This window comes from Podarcis liolepis (assembly GCF_965112155.1).
Source record: "Podarcis liolepis genome assembly, chromosome: 10".
Lineage (NCBI taxonomy): Eukaryota > Metazoa > Chordata > Lepidosauria > Squamata > Lacertidae > Podarcis > Podarcis liolepis.
Window position 1 is genome coordinate 2,280,455 of NC_139562.1, and position 13,264 is coordinate 2,293,718.

General features: G+C 48.4%; 1 protein-coding gene across 2 annotated transcripts; it reads right to left on the minus strand.

Moving 5' to 3' along the window:
* Nucleotides 1–4,276: 4,276 nt before the first annotated feature.
* LOC310687258 (acrosin-like) lies at nt 4,277–10,702 on the minus strand. 2 transcript variants are annotated; one of them, XM_083462130.1, is made up of 6 exons: nt 10,574–10,681; nt 9,865–9,971; nt 9,159–9,362; nt 6,958–7,232; nt 5,136–5,275; nt 4,277–4,898 (listed from the first exon to the last, which is right to left on the minus strand). In XM_083462130.1, exons 3-6 carry the CDS (start codon nt 9,317–9,319, stop codon nt 4,383–4,385), a joined length of 1,092 nt encoding a protein of 363 aa, XP_083318256.1. In that variant the 5' UTR covers nt 9,320–9,362; nt 9,865–9,971; nt 10,574–10,681; the 3' UTR covers nt 4,277–4,382. The 2 variants fall into 2 exon arrangements, with proteins under 2 accessions (XP_083318256.1, XP_083318257.1); XM_083462131.1 differs by lacking the exon at nt 9,865–9,971 and having other exon boundaries at nt 10,574–10,702.
* Between the last annotated feature and the right edge of the window lie 2,562 nt (nt 10,703–13,264).

Here is a 13,264-nt window from a genome sequence, read left to right on the forward strand (position 1 = left end):
CTGGGCATGTTTAGCCTGGAGAAGAGGAGGTTAAGGGGTGATATGATAGCCATGTTCAAATATATAAAAGGATGTCACATAGAGGAGGGAGAAAGGTTGTTTTCTGCTGCTCCAGAGAAGCGGACACGGAGCAATGGATCCAAACTACAAGAAAGAAGATTCCACCTAAACATTAGGAAGAACTTCCTGACAGTAAGAGCTGTTCGACAGTGGAATTTGCTGCCAAGGAGTGTGGTGGAGTCTCCTACTTTGGAGGTCTTTAAGCAGAGGCTTGACAACCATATGTCAGGAGTGCTCTGATGGTGTTTCCTGCTTGGCAGGGGGTTGGACTCGATGGCCCTTGTGGTCTCTTCCAACTCTATGATTCTATGATTCTTTGATTCTAGGCAATTCTTCATTCAGCTGTAATTCGACCCTTTCCCCTTCTCATCTAGTGTCAGGAGCCCAGGCTGCAGTCTTGATAACACAGCACGCAAGTCATAGTTAGCTTGAAGATTTATTGCAATACAAACAATTAGCCTTGGACATCTAACCAAGCGTCCACCTCTTACAAGTCAGTTGACCCTTCTGAGGAGTGCTTCCTGGTTCTGCAGAATATCCTGAACCTATGACCCTTACATTTCTGGGTTTATTTCCTGTGTAATACCTTTCCCATACGTCTACTCTTTGGGCTCAGGGGATTTATTGCCACCTCTTCCAGTGAGGAAATGCTACCTCTCCTGCTTTCTGAAGCTGCCTGTGCTTCTTGAGCGAGCTGACTTCTCTCCCTCCCACTCTCTGCCAATGCCTTATCTACATTCCATTCCATGTCAGGGGAAGGAGGACTGCTCCCAGCTGTCTGACTGCTTCCTACCTCATGCTGTGTTTCTCTACTTGGGTCACATGTGTTCATGACATCTAGAAACTGCTGGAGACAAAGGGTGAGGGTGAAGTTTCCCACTCTACCTCCTCTTCCAAGAGAAGCCGAGCAGACTGAGGAGACACTCCCCAGCCTTCCTGTTTGGTCCAGTCCCTGACACCACACCCCTATCCAGAGCTTTCCTCCTCCCTTTCTTCCTCCCCCCACCCCTTCAGTATTGGTCTGTTGGTGTGGCTCCTATGAAACTCCCTTTGCAATTCCTGGGCATGAACATGTTCTGCATATTTCCACGATCTTTCTTCAGGCCCATAACCCTTCCATGCAATCAAGTATTGCAGTCTCTTTTGTGTCATGTGTGAGTCTAGAATTTACGCCAAACTCCTCCTCTCCCTCTACCAGAACAGGAAGTGGGAGTGCTTGCCTGAGAGTTTGTTAGGCGTGTGCTGGCACTACTGGGGACAGCACAGATCTTTGGAATACAGTGTGTATCTTCATTGATATTGGCAATCTGAGTCTGAAAGTACACTTCAAATGGCCCCACCTGCTGAGGATCTAGTTTCCTGCATCTATCTCTCTGGGGCAAATCATGTGTAGACAGACACACCTGATCCTCCACCTTTATCTCACTACCTGGTTGTCTATGGGCATCTGCTGCTCTCTTATACAACTCCTTAGCATCGTCCAAGCATTTCCTTAGCAAACTTCGGATGGCTGTTAAGTCTTCTATGAAGTCCTCTGCTGCTGGTACTGACAGGGTGTCTGTCTGTGATGGGAAAGTACATGGATGGTATCTGTAACTGGCATAAAAGGGGGGGAGGTCTGCTGAATTGAAGTATGAAGTGCATTGTGGTACGCAAACACTGCCAAGAGCAATTTGGATACCCAGTCATCTTGCTGGTAGTTCACATAACACCGGAGGTCCTGCTTAACATGGCGTTAGCCCTTTCCAACTCCCCATTAGTCTCTGGGTGTCAGGCTGAGTGAGGGACACTTCTACCTTGAGTAACTGCATGAGCTTCTTCCAGAACTGCACGGTGAATTGGGTCCCCCAATCTGAAATCACTTTAAGGGGAGCCCTTGCGACTTAAATACATTTTCTACAAATAGTTGTGCCATCTCTTGTGTGGTCAGCAGTCCCTTACAGGGCATGAAGTGAGCCATCTTTGTGAACACATCTACCACCACCCAGATCACTGTCTTCTGCAGTGACTCTGGCAGATCAGTGATGTAGTCCATAGCTACGGCTTCCCATGGTCCTTGCAGTGTGGATAGTAGTTGAAGCAATCCTGAAGGGGCTTCCCTGGGTCTTTTTACCCGCTGACAAACCTCACAGGCTTGGACGCATTCCTTGACCTCCTCCCTCAATCTTGGCCACCAGAATTGCTTTGTCACGTGGTATAGCGTTTTGTGCTGTCCAAAGTGTCCCACTGTAGTGTTGTCATGGCATTGATGTAGGACCTTGGCTCAGAGATCTCCTTCTGGAACATAGCGAGCTCCCCCTCTATACAGTAGCCCATCCTTTTCCATGAACCCCTCAGCGCCACCTGTGTCTCCCCGCAGCACTACTAACTTGCACTTTGCAAAAGCATCCTCCTGTGTCTTCAACTGGAATTCGGAAACTTTGACAACTGACCCAGCTGCTAGCTGTAGCTGCTCTGGTTTCAAGATGTGCTGATACACTGGAACTGGCTCATCATCCTGGTACTCCAGCTTCCTGGAAATAGCACCCGCCCTTTGATTCTGACTGCCAGACACATACTGTACTCTAAAGTCGAAGCTGGCAAAGAACTGTGCCCAGCGAATCTGCTGTTGATTGAGATGTCTCATTGTCTGCCCTTACTCCAGATTCAGATGGCCAGTGCACACCTCCACCTTGTGTTGTGCCCCCTCAAGGAAATGTCTCCACACTTTAAGGGCTTCGCGGATAGTCAAAAGTTCCTTTTCCCAAATGGTGTAGTTCTGCTCGGAAGAAGTCAGCTTCCTAGAGTGGAAGGCACAAGTGTTTGGTTGCCATCTTGGTCCTCTTGCAGCAGTACCACCCCCCACTGCTTTGTCAGAGGCATCTGTTTCTATGATCAGCAGCCAGTGAGGGTCAGCATGAACTAGGTACACCTCTGAGGAAAACATGGTTTTGAGCTGCTCAAATGCTTGTTGTGCCTCAGCAGTCCACTGGAAGCACTTCTTGCCCCTCAAACAATCCGTGAGAGGTGCTGTGAGTCTTCAATAGACCGGAACGATCTTGCGGTAGTTGTTGGCGAACCTCAAGAATCTCTGCAGGTTTTTCTTCATCTTGGGTTCCTGCCATGACACTACGCTCTGCACCTTAGCTGGATCAATGTGTACCCCCTCTGCTGTGAGGCGGTAACACAGGAAATCTACTGTAGAGACGTGGAACTGGCATTTTTCTAACTTAGCATAAAGCCGGTGGAGGTGTTCTCTCAGCCTCTACAGCACCTCTGTCTCATGTGCTGTTCCTGGCTTTCAGAGAAGTTAAAAAGATCATCAAGGTAAACAACCATGAACTTATCCACCAGGCCACTGAGGATGTGGTTGATGAAGGCTTGGAACGTTGCTGTCCCTAACTGAAGTCCAAAGGGCATGACCAGGTATTCGAAGCTGCCATACCTAGTGCAGTACATTGTTTTCCACTCGTCTCCCTCCCTCACACGGATCAGGTTATAAGCCCCCCTTAAGTGCAGCTTCGTGAAAAATTTCTCTGACCTCAGCCTTTCTAACAAATCCCCAATAGTTGGTAGAGGATAATGATTAGGAACCATTAGGGCATCAATCTTCCTATAGTCCACACATAATCTAAATTCTGTAGTGTCCTTCTTCTTCACAAATAGCATTGGGGCACCACCTGGTGCCTTGGAAGGTCTGATGAAGCCCCTTACCAGATTCTTCTCTAAAAAACTCCCTCAAGGCTGTCATTTCTGTCTCGGACAGGCAGGCACCCGTCTTTGGTAACAATATTTTGGTATTTTTCTCCATATAGTGTTGTGAGTTGCCATGAGCACAAGATGTGGGTTGGAGCAGGTGAAGAAAGACAGGGCTGTGTCAGAAGGGTGCAGCAGGACTTTTAAAAAAATGGCTGTTTTCTCACTCTAATTAAAGTGGCAATTACTAAGAAATATTGTGTAACATTGGGGGCGGGTTTTTATTTTCACAGGAACATAATGCATTTTATACATTTTGGAATTCTTAAATGTAGAATATCCTTCATCCTTCCCTTCCCTTCTTTCTTGTTTTCTTTTCCGTTTCCACCACTTCCATTTAATGGAAGAAAGATCTGGAGGAATTATGAACATAAGTAAGAGAATATGGCTCCGGATTTGGCCATTTCCCAACACATCTCTCTGAGATTTGGTGAGATGATGGTGTGAAAGACACAAAGACCCATTGCCAAATCCCAAGCAACTTGCTCAAACCATCTTCATTTTATTATTCTATAGAATATCCAATGCCTATCATGGTGAGCTCTGGCCTGCCCCTCTGCCTCATAATGCCTGCCCCAACTGCCCCCTCAATCCTGCTCTCCTGAGGGCACAAGCAGATCGTAGTAGTCTTCGGAGCCAGGGTAGTACCCTGGTAGATCTGCGAACTGGCTTTGAGGTGCCATCTGGGGCCAGGGCTGCTGATATCTATACCCTGGCCTGTGGTCAGGTCTTGGGCGCCTCCCATAGTTCTCCCTCATCCAGGGAGGGATGGAGGATGTTGTGGTCTTTACCCAGGGAGGAAGCCCCCCACTCCACAGTGGGGGCCTCACCCAGGGAGGCCTGTGCTTTTTTGGCCTGGCTGAGGTAGGTGAAGTCCTGGGTTTGCGCCTTGTTGTGGCCTGTGCCAGCAGCGGGGTGGGTCTGGGAGCTGAGAGCTGCAGCTTAGAGTTCCTTTCGATCCAGCCTAGAAAGTACTGTGTGGAGATGAAGACGCTTGGCACCTTCGCTGTGCCGCAGTACACCGGTCCGAAACTGGAGACTCCAATCACCCAGTAGCGCTCAGACCTCTCTTCCCTGCACATCAGGGGGCCTCCGCGGTCACCCTGGGAGAGAGGAAAGAAGGTGGTGGAATGAGGTGCAGGCATGATGCTATGGAGACTGAGGCAGAGGCTACTGAAAAGAGGCAAATAGGGTCAGGATACAAGGCTCAGGCATCCTGTCAGGAGGGAGCACAGTGCACTAATTTCATTTATTTATTTCATTTATTGCCACTGGGTGCCACCCCCTTCATCAAGTGAGCACAAAATCCTGCCTTTGGCTCCTGACCGTGGTTCACCTACCTTGCAGATTGCAATCTTTTCTTCTTCGTGTCCGGCACAGATGTTCTGTGTAGGGATCTTCCTGCGCCACCAGTTCCCACATTTTTTTCTGCTGAAGATATTCATTGGCGCTTCTTGCATGATGTCAGGACGAGCGAAATCTGTGAGCAGAAAGTAGCGGGGTGGGAATGGAGATGACCAGGGGGTGCCCTGCCCATGAATCCTAACTGGGTCAAGGGGAGGAGAGAGGAAAGGGGGGAAAGCCTCAGAGCCATGCCTAGAAAGCAGACGTGTGGACAAGCCTTAAGACCTGCCTAACGGCTAGCTGTTCTCAGTCCGTGGACCAGCAGTGCTGTTTTTCTAGAAACGAGGTGCCAGAACTCACCACAAACGGCTTCCCTGGTCTCTTATAATGGCAATGGCGCCCACCTGAGAGGTGCTGGAACAGAGTTCCAGTGAGTTATGGCTGCAAAAATCCCTGCTAACCATGCTTTTATTTCATAAATAGATACCCTGAGCCTTCAACCATGAAGATTCCAAAAGTGATAAATACAGCAAAAAAAACCCCTTTTTCTAAAGCAAAATAATTACAGGCAAGTACGAGGAAAATCTCCTCCATGCAAGAGAGAGGGGATGTGAAACAGGGACGGAACACCCCGAAAGAAAACCTCTCCTGCAAAGAAGGAACCTTGTGCAGCCCAACCAGAAGCGTTTAGTCATTCAGAGCTATAATTTTTGCCATGGTGACTTCCATTTTATTTACCGCATTTTTCGCTCTATAGGACGCACTTTTTCCCCTTCAAAAATGAAGGGGAAATGTGTGTGCGTCCTATGGAGCGAAGACGCCATAGCCCCGCGACCCTCTCCCGGCTGGAGAGGTGACGCGCGGCTGTGGCAGGAAACTCTACAGCCCCGTGTCACCTCTCCAGCCGGGAGAGCGTGCACGCAGGGCTAAAGCAGCCCCCCGCGACCCTCTCCCGGCTGGAGAGGTGACGCGCGGCTATTGAGGCTCCTGCCATAGCCGCGCGTCACCTCTCCAGCCGGGAGAGCACGCGCGGGGCGAAAGCAGCCTCCCGCGACCCTCTCCCAGCTGGAGAGGTGATGAGCGGCTATGGCAGGAGCCTCTCTGCTGCGCCTTTCCGCTGCTCCCTGACCTGCTCTTTGGGGCTGGTGGTGGGCTTCCCCCCGCCAGCCCCAAAGAGCAGGTCAAAAGGAACCTGAAGCCTGGAGAGCGAGTGGGGTCAGTGCACACCGACCCCTCTCGCTCTCCAGGCTTCCAAGGTAGCCGCCTGAATGCACCTTAAACGGCACCTTGTTTTAGAGCAGGAAAACAAGAGGGGGAAAGTTCTCCCCCTCTCTGTGCAGCGCCTCCTGCCGCTTCACTGAAGGGGCGCTGGGCAGAGAGGGGGAGATTTTCCCCCCCTTGTTCTCCCCCCTCTAAAACAAAGTGCGTCCTATTGTCCGGTGCGTCCTATGGTGCGAAAAATACAGTACTAACTTTCCTCCCACTGGAAGGGCTTGTCCACACTTCCACTCGTCCCCTGCCAAAAAGCATGAGTCCAAGAGGTTTGTGCCCCCTTGGCATGAGTCCGAGTGGTTTTCTGCTTGCCCTGTTACTTTCCCCAGGGAAACCCACTCTTGACTGCTGAATAGGAGCAAACAGCAATCTGTGGATAATTCGATTGCAGGTTTTCCCTGGGGGAAACAGCAGGATAAGCGGAAGTGCAGACGAGCCCTAAACCACCCTGGAAAATGCCGGCTGGCACTGAAGGTGCAGGCGATGAATTTATTTCAAACACTTCAGGGGAGCCAGTCCTCCTGCTTTTCACAAGGTTGCTCTCACTTTTTGGCAGCAGGCCGCCCCAGCCGCTGACGTAGCAATGGCCGAGCATCAAAACCGGCAGGCTTTTGTCAGGCAGGCAGGCAGGCTGGATGTAGTTGCTGCAGTTGACGGGCTCGTCCATCTCCAACAAGGCAATGTCTCTATACACAACCTCTCCTTGCTTCAGCTTGTTGTCGTACCTCTCGTGTTTCACCAGCGTCCTGATGAAGCGCTGCTCAGTCTCAGGGCCCAGATTGGTGAGCCGGCTGGAGCCAAGGACAAGCTTGTACTGGTCTCTGCAGGTGGGACCAAGAACAGGGATATATGGCTTGTGGGAGGCTGCAGGAGCGTTCTGAGGTTGGGGGTGCCATTCCAAAGGGAGGGTGACAAAATGCCAACCCCCGATCAGTGGCACCCCTCGGGACATGCGCCATGCTTCCAGGACACATGCCACGCCCCCATGGGTGGTGCACCACGCCCTGGGGGAATGCCACACCCCCAGGATGAGGGCCACGCCCCCCATGGGGAGCACGTCATGTCCCCTGGGATGCACAGGATGGGAGGCTGTTCTTGGACTCCCTGAATATCAGAGAAAGGATGGAGAAAAAATCCTCCCTCCCTCTCTCACAAGGGTGGAACACCTGGATATCCAGTGAAGCTGACCTCACCTCCAAAAATGATATTGCAGAGCTGGAGAAGGTTCAGAAAAGGGCCACCACAATTATCAGGGGGTGTGGAGGGACTCCCCTAGGAGGAAAGGCTGCCACGCTTGGGACTTTTTAGTTTGGAGAAAATGTGGGGAAGAGGTGACACGGTTGAGGTTGCTGGAACTATGCAGGGTGCGGAGAAAGTTGAGAGAGAAAAGTTTTCCTCCCTCTCCTGAAATGCCAGAAGTTGTGGACACCCCATGGAGATTCAGGAGAAACTAAAGGACATCCTGCATGCAGCACATAGCTAAGCTGGGGAACTTGCCCCCACGAGAGGCAGCAATGGGGCACCAGTCTACATGGCTTTAAAAGACGATTGGGCAAATTCTCGGATAGTTATGCTCTTCCGTCATAGTCAAAGGTAGCAATGCTCTCTGAAGGCTCCTGCCCACTTCTGTTTGTTCCGTTTGTTCCGTTTGTTCCCTTTGATTCTATGATTCCCCGTGATTTCAAGACATGGGTCTGAGAGGGTTTTTTTATTTTTATTTGATTTGACTGTTATCCTGTGGTTCACAGGATAAAAATCCAAGGTAAAAACACAATAGTCAAAACAAAAAAAATAATGAAACAATGACTCCATTCCTACAAACTTTTTTTTTTAAAAAAACTGTAGAATATTAATCAGCTTTAGAAAACAAAAACAAAAAAGACAAATACAAATTGACATGTAACACTTAAGAACAATAAACAACACCCACCCGAGTTAGAACAACACCCCCATTAAAAGCACAATTTTAGCACAAGGGGGCTGGCCCACGTCCTGGGTCCTCGTTCCTGTGCCTGGCCATTTTCCCTGGGGAAACCTGCCGTTTACATCTAAATCGGAGCAAACATGAATCTGCAGAAAACCCGATTGGTGTTTGTTCTGATTCAGTGATGAACAGTGTGTTTTCTTGGGGAAAGCAGTGGGAGAAAGGATAAGCCTCTCAGATCTGTGCCTACAGGTCACAGGACAAATGGAATTGTGGGTGAGCCCTATATTCCTATGAACCAAAAGGGGGTGGATCGGCCTGAGTACCCACAGTGGCGGAGCGAGCTGCTCTGGCACCCGGAGCGGAGTGCACCCAGGGGGCGGGGATAGCCACCCATGGGGGTGGGGCTGGCATCCCAGGGGGGTGAGGTGAGCGTCCTGCGGGGTGCACTGCCCACCACGAGCGTCCCAGGGCGGCGGCGTGGTGATGTCACACACCCTCAGGGATGACACTGAATGCCAGCCGCACCCACCGCACCCACCTTGCTCTGCCTCTGAGTACCCAGCCCTCTGAGGTTCCCAATGGGATGCTGGACTAGCTGGACCTTAGTCCTGATCAGGTGGGGCAGTTCCTGGGTTGTAGACTCCACCATCCCAAGAGGACGGCTCTGTGTTCAGGTGAACTGCAGTTCCTTCAAATATCACCTGGAAGGCAGAAGAAGGGACTCTGCTTCCTTGAGATGCCCCCAGGCTGCTGGGCTTGCAGATTCCACAACCCTCCCCAGGAACGGCCTTCTGCTAAGCAGATGTCCCCTTCTGCTTACTTTCCTTTTGGGAAGCAGTGACCTGCACTGAGGACCCATTGGGGGCTGATGAGCGAACCTCCGCAGGAATGGATGTAGACTTTCCCTTGTCCTTTTGTCTGGATGCTGACCGTCCAGGGCCACGTGCCTGGAAGAACATCGCTGCCGCCCATAATATGCATCAACTTATGGCTGCTTGCCAAGGGTCGTCTTCCGCAGATGCCACTGAAAAAGATAGAGAGCGTCAACAGATCATGCGCATGACGTGGGTGGATTGTGCAGCTGGCATAAGAGACTCGGACACGCTTGACTTCCACACTTCTCCCCAAAATGCTTTCTTGCAGCAGACAAGCATCTCTTTCTTGACCACCTCAACAGAATGAAGTACAAAGCTGGAGACACCCATGGGACCAGATCCCTGTGCACCAGAGATCCCATTCACTGCCCATGAGCTAAGTGAACTTTGGACAACATGGTGCCCTCCAGGGCTGGCCACCTGCAAACACCCTTGCAGAAGACCAGGGCTGTTTATGTTAAGTAGAATTGCTTAATTCACACTGAGATGGAGAATGCTGAAAGGGTTTAACAGGAAGATTCCACTGAAGAGCAAGAAGAGTTATCCAAGCACCTCAATGGGTTGATAATTAACTGCTATTGATCTCTGCTAGCTAGCGCATGGGTGTTTAACCTTAGGTCACATGAGTAAGGTATTCAATGTGCAAATCACCATCTTGGGGAGTTGGTCTTTGGTCCTTTGTTCCCAGTCAGAGTGGGGGGGGGGGGAGATAATGCAACTCTCCAAGAGATGCATAGCCTTAGGTAGGTGAATGCAGGCTAGAATGGGAGAGAGACACAGTTTTGATTTCTGGAAGAAGTAAAGTTATTTCTTATAAGATGCTGAGCCTGTGCTGGACATGCACAAGAAATTGTAAATTTATTTAGATGCATTGTGGATGTTTCTGTCCTGTTTTGAATAAAGTTCTGCAAGTAAAGCGCTGAATCAAACATATGGGCCTGGACAATGTTTTATACCAAAAGTAGCCAGTTTTGTATGCATCCAGTTGCTTCAAGTGGCGCAATATAAATACCGTATATGCAATAGTTTGTGTTCTAGGACCTTCCCCTTTGGACTGCTCTACAGTCCAATCTTTGATCAAGATTTTGGTTGCCTCCAACATGACATAACCTTGGGAGATCTCTCTGGATTCCCTGGCTATAGGTGGTAAACACCACAATTAATTCACCAAAATTAATGTGTTTGTTGCTTTCAATGGGTCTACTCCAGAGGGTTGGATGAAATCTCAAATATCACAAGATCCTCAAGGCAAAATGGAAGGAGAGCAACCCTGGTAGATGGACAGGCAGACAGAAGACCAATAAAAAAACTTCTTCCCTCTTTTGTCTTTCCTTACAAAATGCCACCTTTGGCCTCTTACTCGCAGTTGCTGACAGTGGCGTTATGAGTGGGCTGGAATGTAGCAAGGACCAGAACAGAGAGGACCAACCATCTCATCCTTTGGGCAGCTCCCAAGGCTACGGGGTCCACCACCACCACCTTGTCTTAGAATTCATGACATCATAAAACACATGAATCCAGGTTCTGTCCAGAGAGCATGTGGGCAGCCTGACATAATTGCTGCTTTATGCTCCTCCTTCTCTCTCTTTTTTAATTAATATTAACAGAAGCACCAGGGCAAGATGCCCAAATAAGGATGCACCAATTTTTTAATATTCCTTCTTTGCAGCTTGCACTTTTTTTGCCAAAGTTTGCATTCCTTTGTTTTCTCCTCAAGGAAGCCTTCCTGCCTCTAATAGCTTCCTAATAGCTTCCTAACAGCAACAACAACTTTATTATTTATACCCCACCCATCTGGCTGGGTTTCCCCAGCAACTCTGGGCAACTTACAGAATATATAAAACATAATAAAGCAGCAAATATTAAAAGCTTCCCAATACAGGGCTGCCTTCAAATGTGTTCTAAAAGCTGTATAGTTCTTTATCTCCTTGACATCTGAAGGGAGGGTGTTCCATAGGGAGGGTGCCACCACCGAGAAGGCCCTCTGCCCCGTTCCCTGATTCCTGGACTCTGCTCTTTAGCCATGCTGGTATCCTCTTGGCCCGGGTGGTATTTTTTCCTCAAGGGCAATATACATTATAGTTGAGGTCCTCTTGTTGTGATTTTGAATAACCCCTAAGTGTTCTGCAGGCTTTTTGCCTTTCACCTTCCTTTCTACCAGATCCCTCATTTTTGGGAAGTCCCTTTCTTTGAAGTCAAAGGTGACTACAATGAACTTACTTTGCAATTTCCAGTACATATATAAATTGAATTTGACAGCACTGTGGTCACTCTTCCCAATTAGTTCAGCAACACTTTCATCTCTAACCAGATCCTGGCTGTCACTTGAGATAAAACCCAGAGTTTATGTTCTTCTGGTCAATTCCATTACTAACTGAACTAGGACAGTCATTTAGTGTATCTATAAATGTTAGCTCTTTGCTGTGTTTAGAAGAAATATGCAGCCAGTCTAGAACATCTTCTCTTTGATTGCATTTTCCACCTCAAGATCACTGTATATACAGTATATACAGTATCTGAAAGACCTTTGTATCTTGAGGTTAGAAACGATGCTCAGAAACTGCCATTGAAATTCTACTTAGTATTCATCCAGAGCAGGGATGCGGGTAGCGCTGTGGGTTAAACCACAGAGCCTAGTACTTAGAATCATAGAATCACTTGCCGATCAGAAGGTCAGTGGTTCGAATCCCCACAACGGGGTGAGCTCCCGTTGCTCAGTCCCTGCTCCTGCCAACCTAGCAGTTCCAAAGCACGTCAAAGTGCAAGTAGATAAATAGGTACCACTCCGGCAGGAAGGTAAACGGCGTTTCCATGCGCTGCTCTGGTTCGCCAGAAGCGGCTCACTCATGCTGGCCACATGACTCGGAAGCTGTATGCCGCTGGCTCCCTCGGCCAATAAAGCAAGATGAGCGCCACAACCCCAGAGTCGGCCACGACTGGACCTAATGGTCAGGGGTCCCTTTACCTTTACCTTTATGGATCCAGAGCAGGTTCTAATGTATAGTTAGCAGAGTAACAACTTTAACACGTTGCAGGATTTATTATTATTATTATTTTTTAAAAAAAGACCAGAGGCAATTGTATTTCACTCAGCAGAGCTTTACTGCTACTGAAGGCAAATGAGCATAATGTTCACAAATCCAATAGAATCAGGATTGGCACTGTCCATAAGAAATCCAGTTGCAGCAGACTTGACCTAAACTTATAATAACTTAAAATTCAAGGCCATGCAGTGCGTGACTGCACCTCTTTCTTGTTGTTGCTAAAAAGTGTGGCACTTGCGGTGACAACTTCATGGTGAGTACCATGTCTAGGAAAAAAGCACTGATTGGAAGGGTCATTAAGTCCAAGCTCCTGCAATGCTGCCATCTCAACTAAAGCATCCAAGAGAGATGACAGAAAACCTCCAGCTCACCCATCTTGGCTCAGAAACTTCTCGTATTGCCATAGTGTTACCTGCCACCCCACGACCCTTGAACTCCCCATATACGACCCACTGCAACCGCGCCAACATATACATTAGAGGAAATTCACACTAAAATGCTGTGTGTGTGTGTGTGTGTGTGTCCCCACCCACCACGAATGAAGAATTCTCAAACTGAGATGGACATGTGGAGAAAGGAACAGATGAAGGTGATAGAGTACATGGAATTGGCAGAAATGACTGGCAGAATCCGAGACCAGGGAGAAGAGGCGGTGGAAGAAGAATGGAAAAAATTTAAAGACTACTTGCAGAAATACTGTAAAATCAATGAATGTTAAAGGGATGTTGGATTGAAAACAAGCGGTATTGGTAAAAAGATTAACAAGATTATGTAAATATGGTTTGACAATGGTGGAAAATATATATTTATAATAGGTTAAGATGCTGAGCAAGGACAAATGATAGAGGGTAAGGACTTGCTGAATTAAATATCTAAACTGGAATACAAAAAGGGAGGTGTGAGGAGGTCAGGAAACTAGTAAACGAAGTATAAGATATGAAATTATTGATTTTTTTCTTTTCTTCTTTTCTTCTTGTTAACTGTTTTCTATTTTGTATTTTTCATGT

Excerpts from the sequence above, each read along its gene's own strand:
- LOC310687258 (XM_083462131.1), bottom strand. The coding sequence starts at position 10,650 with ATGAGATGGTTGGTCCTCTCTGTTCTGGTCCTTGCTACATTCCAGCCC. Across the intron at positions 9,363-10,573 it reads GCCACTGTCAGCAACTGCGA|TGGCATCTGCGGAAGACGAC; the intron begins GTAAGAGGCCAA and ends TATCTTTTTCAG. Across the intron at positions 4,899-5,135 it reads AAAAGATTGCAATCTGCAAG|GGTGACCGCGGAGGCCCCCT; the intron begins GTAGGTGAACCA and ends CCTCTCTCCCAG.